Genomic DNA, 13,501 nt, shown 5'->3' with positions numbered 1-13,501 from the left:
AGATGATAGAAGAGAGAGATGGATCAACAGTAACCGTCAGATACCCTGGTCACAAGAAGAAGGAAGAAGCAGAACGCAGAACCCGATCAGAAAAGCGCATTACAGACCGCTTAGTAAAATATCAGCAGATCCCTGGGAACTGAACTGAAGGGGAGGGTCGAGTCCTAGCAGCTGGCAGTTATCTAAAAGAAACCATGCAAGACACAGGAAAAAACCAAGCCGATTGCAGAAAGAACAGCAAAGCGTAAACAAAGTCCCAGCGATGCCAGGATAGCAGAGGAACATCAATGGTGAGCTCTAAGCCACAAACGAAGAAGCTTACAAAAAGGAAACTGTAACAGTATAAACTGGGAACAATAAACAGTATGCTCGATGGACCATTACTGAGAGCAGGCATGCAGCGGTATAGCACGGCAGCAGCAGCCCTGTGAACACGTCACCCTGTGGGAGTCTTAACCGCCGGCAGTGATATAGATAGCAGACCAAGGCAATCAGCAATCTTAGTTGAACAGCAAAGGATGTGAAGATAAGAAGGAGTGAACAAGCGAATAATGTGCACACACCTATAGAGACGAACGAGCTTAGTATGGTTCCCTGACATGATCCAAGAGCAGGTACCCTAGTGGAAGAATGAAAAGGCGAAGACTCAATCCTCTTCACTCAGGCGATTAAGCGGCAGATCAACTCCCAACACTACACGGACCAGAGAGAACGAGAGCACCCACTGACCATAGAGGCTATGTAATGGACTACTTAATAACGACATTCGATATCATCACAACTACTGAGCTGGACCAGGGTTGATACTTAACGCAATACAGAGGCGAGTTGGAGTAGAAAATGGAGGATGTGCAAGAGCACCAGACTAGATTCCACTTATCGGTGAAAAATTTCATAGGATGGGCGAACAGGAGAGGTCCCAGAGGAACGAAAAAACAAATAACGACTTATCGCGTAAAGAAGGGAATAAGAAGACCAGAAGACCAGACCAACAGCCCAGCCTCAATACCTGAAAAAAGCGAATCAGGAGCGAAGGTGCTGAAGAAGCCATCCTGAACACTAGAGGGAAACAAGGTGAATCACAAACACCAATACGGAGGCGCGATCGGCGAAGCCAGTCGCAGACACCAAAGTAAACATGCGCCTACCAAACCTATGACGTGTCTAACCATCACGTGACTCGAGGATGTGATAGGAGTCAAAGCTGTGAAGCTATACCTTTGACATTAATAGAGCTTGACACGTTCCACACATCTCCAGCAAACTAAAGGCGACTATGGTCGAGAGAAGGACGAATGCCTGGACAAAACGTGAATCAACACGTCAGCGGGTAAGTACAATGGCAGCGGCTCATCATAATCATGGATCAACATCACGTGTGTGCCCAGGGGCGTAGTAGGCCCGCAAGGCAACGATCTTACAATATTAATGATTTCTGATAGAGGATAAGCTTGCAAGCCATTAAAGAGAATCAGAAAAGATACAGCGTGTAAAATTGGGGAGTGGATAATTCAAACGCAGGAAGGGCAGTGATATATGGATCAAGGCAGCAACTTAGAACATCGAGATGGCAATGGCACATAGACCTCACACATCAAGTACACGCCACAAGTGCATAAGTCCGCACCTAGAACAGAAAAACCCATGCACTGCGACAGTGTCGGCGGATTTTGGCATAGTAGCAGTGCGAGAGAGAAAAAGGATCTGGGTTACGAGTAGAGTGAAATAACATGAGCCTACCAGTTGCTCTTGTAGCCAAAAAGGCTAATAGCATACTGGCTATTAGTAGGTCCCAGCAGATCGTAAGAATGATTAATTCCCCCTATCGGCACGGTGAGGCCACATCGGATATGTGTCAAGTTGGGCCCATCACACAAAAAGGACGTGGACAAGGAGAGAGTCCCAGCGCGAGGCAACAAAAATGATGAGGACCTGGAGCACATGACTTAATGAAAGAGAGACGAAGGAACTGGGCTCTTATTAAGCCGCAGAAGAGAAGACCAGGGGATGAATACAAACCTTCAACTACTTGAAAGGAATGCTCCAAGGAGAGGGAGCTAGGAGTTCTCAGATGGTGACGGAGGACAGAAAGACAGAATGTTTAAGTTGCAGTTCGGAAGCGAGGGCAGGCTGGATATTAGAAAAAACTTTCTGACTAGGAGAGTGGTGAAGTATTGGAATGGGTTACCTAGGGAGGTGGTAGAATCTCCATCTTTACAGCTATTTAAGGTCCGGCTAGACCGCACCCTGGCTGGGATTATTTAGGGAAAATGGTCCTGCCTTTAGCAGGGGGTTGGACTAGATGACCTCATGAGGTCCCTTCCAACCTTTTGATTCTATGATTCTATGACAGGGACCACGGCTCCCATCACGGGCAGTGCCTCGCACTGGGCCCCGAGTCTGCAGCTTCCAGCACGGGCAATGCCTCCCACTGAGCCCCAAGTCTGCAGCTCCCAGCACGGGCAGTGCCGCGCGCCAGGCCCTGAGTCTGACCAATCACTGTGCCAGCACAAACAGCGACTGACTGACCCAAAGGGAACTGCTGTGAGGTCCAGAACCTGCACCCCAAACACAGCACCAGGAGGGGGCACTTGAAGGCAGGAAAGTGGTTAGTGTGGGAGGCCAGAGCCTACAGAATTCCCTGGGCCCAGCGTGCCCACCTCACCCATGCTAGCAGTGGCACTGGCCTCCACAGAGCCTCGCCACACAGATCGCAGCCCTGCTAACTCACCTGGTGTTCGCCTTCTGGATCAGTTTTCCCCACTTCTCCTGCAGGTCTGAGAGGCCCCCGCTTGCCCCCTGTCCGTTTGTCCTGGCAGCATGCTCACGGGGCAGCCGTCTGTCTTGCAGGACACACTCCACTCGGGGTCTCCGCTCCTCCAGAAGCCGTTTCAGGAGCTGTTTGGGAATTGGCATGGGGTGATGGTGGCACTGTCCTCATGGCGAACCCAAGGGAATCTCCTCCACAGCCTAGGCGCGTCCTGGCCCTCAGCCTCCGCCCTGCACAGCACCATGCACCCAGGGGACCAACCCACTACACCCCCCAGCAGGGCCAGCCACAAGCAGCAGTCAGTTATCCCCAGCCCTGGGGAGGGGAGGAGTGAGGGGGGGCAGACAGACTGCAGGCAAGGCAGGAGCAGTGAGAGGAGGGCCATGGCAAGCGCTGCAGCATGGCCAGGGGGTGGTCCCTGCCCCAGCCCCCAGGGCACAGAGGCTGTTCAGCATTGATCAGGCATTAGCCTCCAGCAGGAGCAGCTGCCAAGGCTAGAAGGGCTTACTCCTGATGCGCTGCCCGGCACTGGGCTGTGGGCTGTACACAGTGCCTCCTTTTCATGCCCTGCCTAGCGAGAGGAGCAGGCAGCACCCATCCTGCAGGCGGGCCGTGCTCAGCCACACACAGCTGGGATGCCATGTCCTGGCAGCTGCCCCAGGACCCAGCAGGCACTGCCCACCTCTCCCCAGAAACCCCTGGGAGGGACCCCAGGGGCTCGCTCACCTTCTGCTCCTGCAGCTGGGCTTTCAGCACCTTCACTTCAGACGAAGGGGGCTTCTGGTTGCCAACCAGGTCCTCCATGTCAGCCACCCAGGTCAGCAGCGTCTCCAAAGTGTCCTGGGCCTGCTCCGCACTTGGGGAGCCCTCTGGGAGCGTCATGGCCCACAGGGCACCCTGGAGAGGAGAGGTGAGAACCTGGGGGCTGCTGGCTGGTTATCATGGACAGGACGCAGCCCAGCGCTACGTTAGCCCTATGGCACCAACGGCCCTGGTGAACAGCAGTCCCAACCCTGGGCACCTCGTCACTTTCAGCAGCATCCTACCCCCTGCTCCACGATAACTGCAGTGCCAGGCACACACAGGGCCAGCCCTCCCCTCACCCCACTTATCGGGGTCATTGCTCACCCTCGGGGCAGCTGGTACCTTTCTGCTGAGCACGGCCCACTGCTCCCGCGAGCTGCCTAGTCGGCAGGCAGGGACCCGTTGCTCTGGAGCTGGTGAAGAGTCAGTCACAGAACAGCTGCTTTACATCCCCTGGACCAGGCCCCAGGGACTCCGACTCTCTGCTTCCAGCCTTGCACAGCAGCAGGGAGAGCGAGGCAGAGAACTCACGCACCATGACTACTGCCTCTGCTGAGAGCCAGCGGCTTCAAGGGCAAAGCCGGGGCGCAAGGCGATCCCCCCTCCAGCTTATCGCTGGGAAGCAGCAGCCACGCTCCAGCCCCATCTGGGCACAGGCATGAAATGAGCTCCCTGGGTGCTCAGAGGAGGGTCGGGTGTGTGACGAAGCGGGAATGTTCGAGCTGTGTCTGTGAATGCTGAGTGGGGAGTATTGACCTGGAAAGGTTGCAGTGGAGTTTTGCTGGGACGGCCTTGGGGAAGGGAGGACACCTGAGCATGTAACCTGAGAACCCAGGAAGGGGGTTGGAGGCCTCTGCCCGAGACACTGGACAAAGGACACAAAGGCAGGAGGAGGAGGCAGCGGGGGGGAGGCTGAGTGAGAGGCTGGAGAGAGTTTCAGTTTGAAGCTGGCTGGGAAATGGAGAGGGGAGCCTTGACAGGGCTTGGGCTTCCCAATGGGGCTGTGGCCTTCCTGGGGGCCTGAGAGGGACCTAACTAAAGGGGGTCCTGCTATCTGTACCTCCAAGACCTGTCCTGGACTGTGTTCCTGTCATCTAAATAAACCTGCTTTACTGGCTGGCTGAGAGTCCCGGTGAATCGCAGGAAGCCGGGGGTGCAGGGCCCTGACTCCCCCACACTCTGTGACCAGGTGCCACATCCCTGGGAGCTCTCCCTACAGGTTGCATCTGGGGAGGCTCTCAGACCATTTGGCCAGGGGTCACTGCATGGCCTGGGCACGAAGTAGGAGGAATTTGCTGGGCCCCCCCAGGTGAAATGCAGGAGCAAGAAGCCAGAGAGACACAGACAGAAACCAGGTTCCACAACCCCACTCTGAGCTCCAGTGCAGGGGGCTCGGGCTGTGCCTGAGACGGGCTGGAGCCAGGACAGCCCTGGGTGACAGTGTCTCCTGTGAAAGGAACACAACGGTTCACTGTATCAGGGGAGCTGTGTTAGTCTGGATCTGTAAAAGCAGCAGAGAGTCCTGTGGCACCTTATAGACTAACAGACCTATTGGAGCATGAGCTTTGGTGGGTGAATACCCACTTCATCGGTTCACTGCGAACATGGTCCCTGCTCAGCACCCAAACCACAGCACAAGCCACAAGAAACAACCCGGCCAGCCCAGCCCCCGTAACGCATTCACCCAGCCCGACCAGCCTGGCCCCCCCAAACACCTGCCCAGCCTGGCCCCGCCCAGCCCCCATAATGCGCTCACCTGGCATTGGAACCCACCCACCCAATGCACCTGCCTGGCCCCGCCCCCCAAAGCACCCACCTGGCCCCGCCCAGCTCCCCCAAAGCACCCACCTGGCCCAGTCTAGCCCCCCCAAAGCATCTGCCCAGCCCCCCTAATTCAACCTGCCCAGCACCAGAGCCTGCCTGGCCTGGCCCCCCCCAAAGTCCCTGCCCAGCCTGGCCTGGCCCATTCTCCATAATGCGCCCACCTGGCACTGGAACTCACCCACCCAGCCCCCCAATGCACCCACCTGGCCCAGCCCCCCCAAAGCACCTGCCCAGCCCCCCTAATTCAACCTGCCCAGCATGAGAGCCTGCCTGGCCCGGCTCCCACAAAGCACCAGCCTGGCACTAAAGCAGGCCCAGCATGGTCCCGTAATGCACCCTCCCAGTACCACAGCCTGGCCCTCCTCACACACCTGCCCAGCACGGGAGCCCAGTCTGGCCTGGTGCCCCTGAGTCGCACCCGCCTGGCACCACAGCCCAGCCATGAGAGCAGAACCAGCCCGGACCCAGCCAAGCCGGGCTGTCAGGGACACTCTGAAACGGTCCCGCCGCTGGAGATCACTGGGACACCCTCCCCCCATCCTCAAAGACTCGGGCCCTGTGCAGGCAGTGGGGCCATGGGGTGTTACTTGAGCCTGAAGCACCTCCCCACCCCACCGGATAAAAGCCAGGACTCCGGGCCTGCTGGGGTGAACCCCACAAACAAACAGCTCCTGGGCAGCAAGCCCCCTGCAGAGCCCTGCAGCCACACCAGCCCCGGCCTGGGGGGATCCAAGAGGCTGCCCCCCGTTATTAACCTCCGTCCGCTCCCCGTCACACTCTGTCAGCACCTTCACCGTCTGGGTGACAACGGGCTCCCCGCCCGGGTACTCGGTCACCTCCACGATCTCCGTCACGATGGTCTCCGTCACCTCGGTCACCTCGGTCACCTCCCTGGTGCTGACGGGCTTCCAGGCCCAGCTGCTGCCCGAGTCCCTGTGGGGGGCTCCTCGCGGGGGAGTCCAGGTGGCCCCAGTTGCCTCCAGCTGGGCTTTGAGAGGGCTGCAGCCCCTGCTCCGGTTCTGTACCTTGACCTCCATGTTGTTCTGCTTGGGCAGGGGGCTGCTCGACTGGCTCTTAGCCGAGCCTGGGCTCAGGGTCCAGCCGTTCTCGATCACCACCGGGTTCAGGGGTGACTTGTCGGGGGCCCCAGCTCTAGCGTCACGGTTGTTCCTCCCCACCGGCTGCTCGGGGCCAAGCCCCACGTTCTTCAGGAACTCCTCAGGCTTCTGGCTCTTGTCTCCCAGGCAGCTGGGCCTGCCCAGCACGTTCCCCATGGCCACAGGGTAGCACAGAGCCGGCCAGCCAGGGGCCAAAAGCTCAGCCCTGCTGCTCAGAGCCAGCCTAAAACAAATGAGGGGCGGCCACGTTACTGGCCACTCGAGACACGTCAGCAGGCACCTGGGGACCTGTGTCCAGCCTGCATCTCACCTGCCGGCCCAGGTGCCCCCTGGGAGTGTGGGCAGTTCCCACCCCCCAGGAATCCACCTCAGGAGCCACCTGCTGCTATGGCGCTGAGGCTGCCTGGCATGAGAGAGGCCTGGGCTGAGGCCCATCCTGCCACCCCGGGCACCAGCCCCCAACATGGGGGTTTCAGCCCTTCCAGCAGGTCCCTTTGTTTCCTGCCCAAGTTCCTGCCATGGGGGCAGTTCAGCTCCCAGAGCCCGGGCAAGCATCTGAGCCCGCACTGGGCTGCGAAGGGCTGACCTCCCGGTGAGGGGCCTGGGGCAGAGCAGGGCGAGGAAACAGGGTTAGGGAGAGGGAACAACAGGGCGCAGAGGGATTTCCAGGGCTGCCAACTCCAGGCTCTGCCCCAGGCCACCTCTGGGTTGGCAGGGCATTCCCGGGACCTGTGTGGCGGGCGATGCCCGTGCTTAGGGGCTCGTCTCGCTAACGGGAATGTAAATGAAGGGGAATGAGGGAGGCAGCACAGGGCACCAGGCAGATGGGCAGCTGCTTCCAACTGGCATCGCTTTGTACCATTGGATTAACTCCTGGGCAAGCTGGAGCCGGGAGAAAAGAGCCATCTGTCTGCAGAGCCCTGACAAAGGCAGCACCGGGGGGTCTGAAAGGGGCGAGCTGCTACAGACAGTGGGGCTGGCAAACCATCAGTCACTGAAACACCCACACTCCAGACAGGAGTCAGACAGCCGTCCCCATTCTGCGTTCAGCCAGCCACAGCCCATAAATCCCAGCATCACCCAGACATGGCCCCTCCATCCCTGCGCAACCTCCCCAGCCTCACCATCTGCACCGCGCATCCGTCACTCAGACACCAGGGCTCAATGTGTCCCCCAGACATGGAACGCCTGACCCCCCCACCACCACCACAGAGCACCTGCCACCAGACACCAACCTGCTGCTGAAACACCCCCACCTTCCCCAGCAGTCACCCAGGGGCGGCGTCCTGCACCACACACATACCCGCAGGCAGAGTCCCTACACACACACACACACGAGTCCCTACATCCTGCAACACACTACCCTGTGAGTTGGAGCCCATATATCCTACTCGCCCACACACACGTGGGAACCCCCACACCCTGCAACCAATAACCCCCCTGGAGTAAATCAGCACCTGCACTAGACTCCTACCCATGGAACACGAAGTCTGGCCCCATGGGAGTCATACAAGAGCCACTGGCACCCTGTGACTGACACACGCACACACACACAGAGACACGCACACACTGACGCACACACACACACCCCGACATGCACACACCCCGATACACACACACACACGCCCTGACATACATGCACACCAACACACACCGATGCATACACACATACTGACACACACACACACCCTGACACGCACACACCTCGACGCACACACACACTGACATGCACCGACCCACCCACCCTGATGCACACACACACTGACACGCACACACACACACTGATGCACACTCACACCAAGATGCACACACATTAACCCATGCATACACTGACACACACATACACTGATGCACACACACACACACAGACACACTAACACACACACACTCTGACATGCACACATACACACACAGACACACACACACTGACACACACACAGGAACTACCTACCCAGCTCTAGTCACCTCTGAAAAGAGCCGCTCACCCACCCAGCTCCTCTCCCTGCACCCACCATGCCCTGGGCCCTCAGCCAGTCACACCCTGCCACCCTGGCAGGAGCCGCCAGGCACTGAGCTGTGTCCGGGGGCAGAGAAGGGAGGTTCTGCCTCAGTGGTTAGAGCAGGTGGCTTGGGGCCCAGGACGCCTGGGTTCTGTCTCGCCGGTGTGGGTCAGTCATCCCCTGTGCTGGGCCCAGGTTCTCCAGCTGGTGGGAGGAGAATGAGACTTACCCCTCGGTAAGGTGCCCTGAGCGCCGCGGGCCAAAGGCTGGTACAGGGAGAAAGTCAAACGGCTCATTCCAGCATGTGACAGACCCATGAGCAGCCTGTGGCCTGGGACAGGCCCGAAACGAGGAACAAGCTGGCGAGTCAGTCGCTGCTCTCTCTGCAGCGTCCGGCCAGCCGTGGGCACGCCGGGGGCTCCTGCAACCTGGCCTCGGGGCTGCCGCGTTAGACTGGCAGGGCCGGGCCTGCCGCGCGGGGCAGAAGCGTGAGCACCGACTCCAGCAGAGACTTTGGCTGAAGTTACAGAGGCAGCGACATCGCCTGGGCTGCCTGAACTGGCCTCACGCAAACCTGGTAGTGTCGGGGGGCCTTTTGTGCCACTTCAAAGGCACTTGACTGGCGTCTGCGTCCCGCGCTGGCCAAGTTCCTCCAGTGGGGTCTTCTCAGCCTGGCTCGGCACAGGCTGCTGGGAAGGGCCCAGCGAGCCCCTGAGGACAGCCCGGCCCCGCTCTTCGCTTCACACGCTTGCTGGTGGCTTGGAGCTGTCACTCTGTGTTGCAGACACCGAGCTCAAGCTCGCCGTGGGGACAGGGCGGAGAGGGGCTGCTGCCAAACTAACTTTCCCAACCCTCCACCCTCGCGCTGCCCAGGGCCAGGCCTGCAGGAATCCTGGTGCCAGGCCCCGATGCCCGCCCTGCTGCCAGGGGCAGGTAGCAAAGTGCTGGCTGGGCCGGAGGAGAGGGTGGCCTCACTCTGCACGCAGGGAAGACCCTCCCTCGCCACCTCCCCTCCCCCTCTGACCCCTCTGCACACTCGCACTAATACAATAAGCCCGTCCCTTAACTCTTTGCTCACTAATTTACAACTGGCCCTGTTACCGGGGAAACCCTCCGGGGACTCTCAGCCATCCTGGGAGGGGAAGGGGGCCAGGGTTTCCCACTAAGAGCCCATGGTGGAGCAGCAGCTTTCCCATAGGATTGCGGCAGGGTCCCCCCCGGGGCCAGGGCCGACCAGCCGCAGTGCAGCCTGGGCCAGCGCCCCAGCCCAAGGTCAGATGCGTGAGGGGACGATTTGATGGCACTTGTGGGGGTGGGGCTGAGGCATGGCTGGGATCCAGCTCACACTGATGGGGCGCACGGTGGCACAGAGCCTGGAGGGGGCTGCCCGTGCTAATGGAACAGATCCGGGGTCTCTCTCACACGGCAGAGGTGTGCTGGGCACAGGATCCGTCCGGCTTCCTTCTGCTCCACTTGGGGAGTCCTGTCCAGCAGCTCCAGTGACGTGCCACGGCCCCCGGCTGGGCACCCTTTGCCTGCTCAGCACCATGGGATGGGAGCCCCCCCATTGCCGGGGCTGGGGCTCACCCCCTGCATGCTCCTGGCTCCCTGCAGAGGGAATGTCCCAGCTGCAGGCCTGGCTGGCTAACAAGATTACAGGGGAGCCATCGGACCCTGCCCCCGTCCTTGGCTGCCCCCAGACCCCCTCACTCCCCCTGGGCTCTGGCGGTCTGCCAGTCAGAGATGGGCACAGCGCCCTCCCCCAGGGCTGTCACGCCAAGCACTTTCCGGTGTGGCCCAGCTCTGCGCTGGGCCGGGTGCTGCTCCTCCTGCTGCAGAGATGGGGCCCTGGCCTGAAGGCAGCTCCTGGAAAGCTCAGACCTTTCATCCAGGAGCCACTGCCCTCTCAGTGCCAGGACCAGTGCCCTGAGTGGGGCAGTACCGGGAGCAGGATCCTCTGCCCCTCCCTGGGATGGGAGCCCCACAACCCCACTGGCTTTTGCGCTGCGCACACCATACCCCACTGCAAACCCCGCTCTGATTTGCTGCCCCCTCCCTGTTCTCCCCCCTCTGGCACAGCCCTCATTGGGGGAAGCGGCTAGTTCATTCGGCCTTGCTGCATGGAAGGTGTGTGTGGGGGGCGGAGGGCTGCCAAAGGGGGAGCCCCCAAAGCAAACTCTGCCAGTATGACTAGGGAGTGAGGGGCTGTGAGTGCCTAGCTGCCCTTCGGACAGGCGGTTCCCAGGGAGCCCAGAGCTGATGGATGGGATTCAGTCAAGCGCTGCCCCGCCCAGCAAGGGCTGTGCAGCAGAGGGGGACAGTGGGGTGGGGGCAGCAAGTCAGAGCGAGATTTGCAGTGGGGGTATTAGCATATTGTGGGGCACCCCTTGCGGCGGGCGGGTGCCTGAGCTCTTGCTGACCAGCTCTCTCCTATCCCGCGGCTGTGCAACCTGCCTGCTGCCCTGCTCTGAGCGCCTGCCCAGGGGCTTGAAGCCGAGTGCTAGACAGAGCCAGCAGGCAGGACCCCTCTGTGCCTGGCCCCCACTTCCCAGACTCTGTAGCTGCTCCTTCTCCAGCCCCAGGTTCATCCACCCAACGCCTCTGCCCCCGCCAGCCGCCCTGCCCCCCACCCTGCCAGCCCCCACTCAAACCCTTTGCTCCATCCCCGTGGCCCACAGGAGCTCAGGCTGAATGCCACGCAGGCGCAGGATGCTCCTCGAGCCCCATGTGCCGGGGGCTCTCCTGCCTGCTAGGAAGGGGCAGACCTGTGCTCTCCTTCCCCAGGGCAGGGCAGGGCAGGGCAGGGCACACTCCCTCCTCCCCGGGCAGTGGGCTCCATCCCCCCCACACCCCGTAGGCCAGTGGGGAGTCGAGCTGAGCGCAGGTGGCTGGGATCTGCGGCCTCGGATCTGGGCGTTGGGTGGGGTTTGCGGCTGGCTTTGTCTGTGCGGGGGCTGGAATGAATGGCCCTTTCAGTTTGCGCTGTCATGGATGCCGAGGGAGAGAGCCGTGTGAGGCCAGGCTGGAACAAAGGGCGGGGGGAAGGATCCCATTCACCCCGCTGCCTGGCGGGGAGGGGCCGCCAGGGCAGTGCTGGGCAGCTGGGCTCTCCAGCAGCCTGGCCAGAGGAGGGGGACACGTTAACTCCCTGTACACCACACGGGGGCTGTGAGCACATGGGGGCACAGGCTGAGCAGGGACCCATGGGCATGGGGGGAAGTGGAGCGGAGGCTGGACAGGGACATTTGAGTCTGGGGGGGTGGGGAGCTGGGCAGGGTCACTTGGGGGTACGGGCTGGGCAGGAACACACTGGTGCAGGGGGGCAGCTGGGCAGGAACACACGGGTCCAGGTGTAGGGGGAGCTTGGCAAGGTCACATGGGTCTGGGGTGGGGGAAGGTAAACAGGATCACATGGGTCTAGCAGGGCAGCTGAGTTGGGACAAATGGATTGAGGTGGAAGGGCTGGGCAGGGTCACATGGGTCCAGGAGGGCAGCCCAGTAGGGACACATGGATCTGGGGGGGAGGACTAGGCAGGGACACATGGATGGGGGGCTGGGCAGGACACATGGGTCTGGGGAGGAGGGCTGGGCAGGGACACATGGATGGTGGGGCTGGGCAGGGACCATGGGTCGGGGAGAGGGCTAGGCAGGGACAAATGGATGGGGGGTCTGGGCAGGACACATGGGTTTGGGGGGGAGGGCTGGGCAGGGACACATGGATGGGGGCCTGGGCAGAGACCATGGGTCTGTGGGGGGAGGGCTGGGCAGGGACACATGGATGGGGGGCTGGGCAGGGACCATGGGTTGGGGGGGTAGGGCTAGGCAGGGACAGATGGATGAGGGGTCTGGGTAGGACACATGGGTCTGGGGGGGAGGGCTAGGCAGGAACACGGATGGGGGGCTGGGCAGGACACATGGGTCTGGGGGGAGAGGGCTAGGCAGGGACAGATGGATGGGGGCTGGTCAGGGTCACATGGGTCTGGGGGCTGGGCAGGGACACATGGATGGGGGGTCCGGGCAGGACACATGGGGCTGGGTGGGAAGGGCCCCCTGACAGTGCTGCCAAAGGCGGGTACAGAAGGGCCCGGGAAGGGGCTGTATCCGTCACCCCCCATGCAGCCCAAGCCCAGCATGTGACGGCAGGTGGGGCTGGGCTGTGGGGCTGGGCCGGGGACAGGGCTGGGCAGGCTGAGCTCCCTCGGGGAGGGAGGCCCAGGCGCTGGCTGGATGCTGGGCAGCCCTGGGGAGCCCGGCAGGTGGAGATCCGGTGAGAGCCCTGTGGCCAGCTGGGCTCCCAGCGTGCTGCTGGGGGCTCCAGGCAGGGGGCTGCAGCTCCCGGCCCCCGGCTCGCCCCAGCTCTCACCTCTGGGCTGGGATCTCCGTGGGGCAGGGCCGGGAGCCTCTTCTCCATGGCATCCAGCCAGCGGCGCAGGGTGAGCAGCTGCTCCCGCACTTCCAGCCTCCAGGCCTGCCACGCACTCCTCTTCCAGTCCCTGGGCGCAAGGACAGGGCACGGGGAGCGCTATGGGGGGCAGCACCGCAGGGTGCCCTGCCGGGAGCAATCTGGGCCCCTCCCCATCCCCCTGGGCTGCCTGGAGGTACCCCCTGCCTGCACCCTGAGCTGCCCCCCACTCGCACACAGCCCCTTGCTGCCCCCTTCCTGTCTCTCTTCCTGCCCCCCACCCGCACACAGACCCTCACTGCCCCTCCCTGCACCCTGAGCTGCCCCCCCACCTGCACACAGCCCCTCGCTGTCCCCTCCCTGCACCCTGAGCTGCCCCTGCCCCGACACAGCCCCTAGCTAGCCGCTCCCTGCACCCCGAACTGCCCCCCATCCACACATAGCTCCTATCTACCCCCGCCCGCTGCCCCCTCTCTGTACCCTGAGCTGTCCCCTGCCCCGACAGAGCCCCTCGCTTCCCCCTCTCTGCACACTGAGCTGCCCCCTGCCCCCACACAGCCCCTAGATACCCCCTCCCTGCATC

The 13,501-nt window shown here is 61.5% G+C and overlaps 2 protein-coding genes across 2 annotated transcripts in view; both read right to left on the bottom strand.

The window, feature by feature from the left end:
- The window catches only part of LOC116822795 (microtubule-actin cross-linking factor 1, isoforms 6/7-like), a 143,143-nt gene that overhangs the window by 121,353 nt on the left and 8,289 nt on the right, over nt 1-13,501 (bottom strand). Inside the window, 3 exon segments of the mRNA XM_075063409.1 lie at nt 2,732-2,898; nt 3,497-3,667; nt 12,880-13,009. Of these exon segments, the coding sequence (XP_074919510.1) occupies nt 2,732-2,898; nt 3,497-3,667; nt 12,880-13,009 (468 nt within the window).
- On the bottom strand, nt 3,999-6,728 carry LOC142046437 (uncharacterized). The gene is made up of 2 exons (XM_075063410.1): nt 6,014-6,728; nt 3,999-4,140 (listed from the first exon to the last, which is right to left on the bottom strand). The coding sequence occupies exons 1-2, from the start codon at nt 6,670-6,672 to the stop codon at nt 3,999-4,001; spliced, it is 801 nt and encodes a 266-aa protein (XP_074919511.1). The 5' UTR covers nt 6,673-6,728.

The sequence above is a fragment of the Chelonoidis abingdonii genome, chromosome 2, assembly GCF_003597395.2.
Source record: "Chelonoidis abingdonii isolate Lonesome George chromosome 2, CheloAbing_2.0, whole genome shotgun sequence".
Taxonomy (NCBI): Eukaryota; Metazoa; Chordata; order Testudines; family Testudinidae; genus Chelonoidis; species Chelonoidis abingdonii.
The sequence above is the reverse complement of the archived record's forward strand: the minus strand, read 5'-3'. Positions and strand labels throughout refer to the sequence as shown.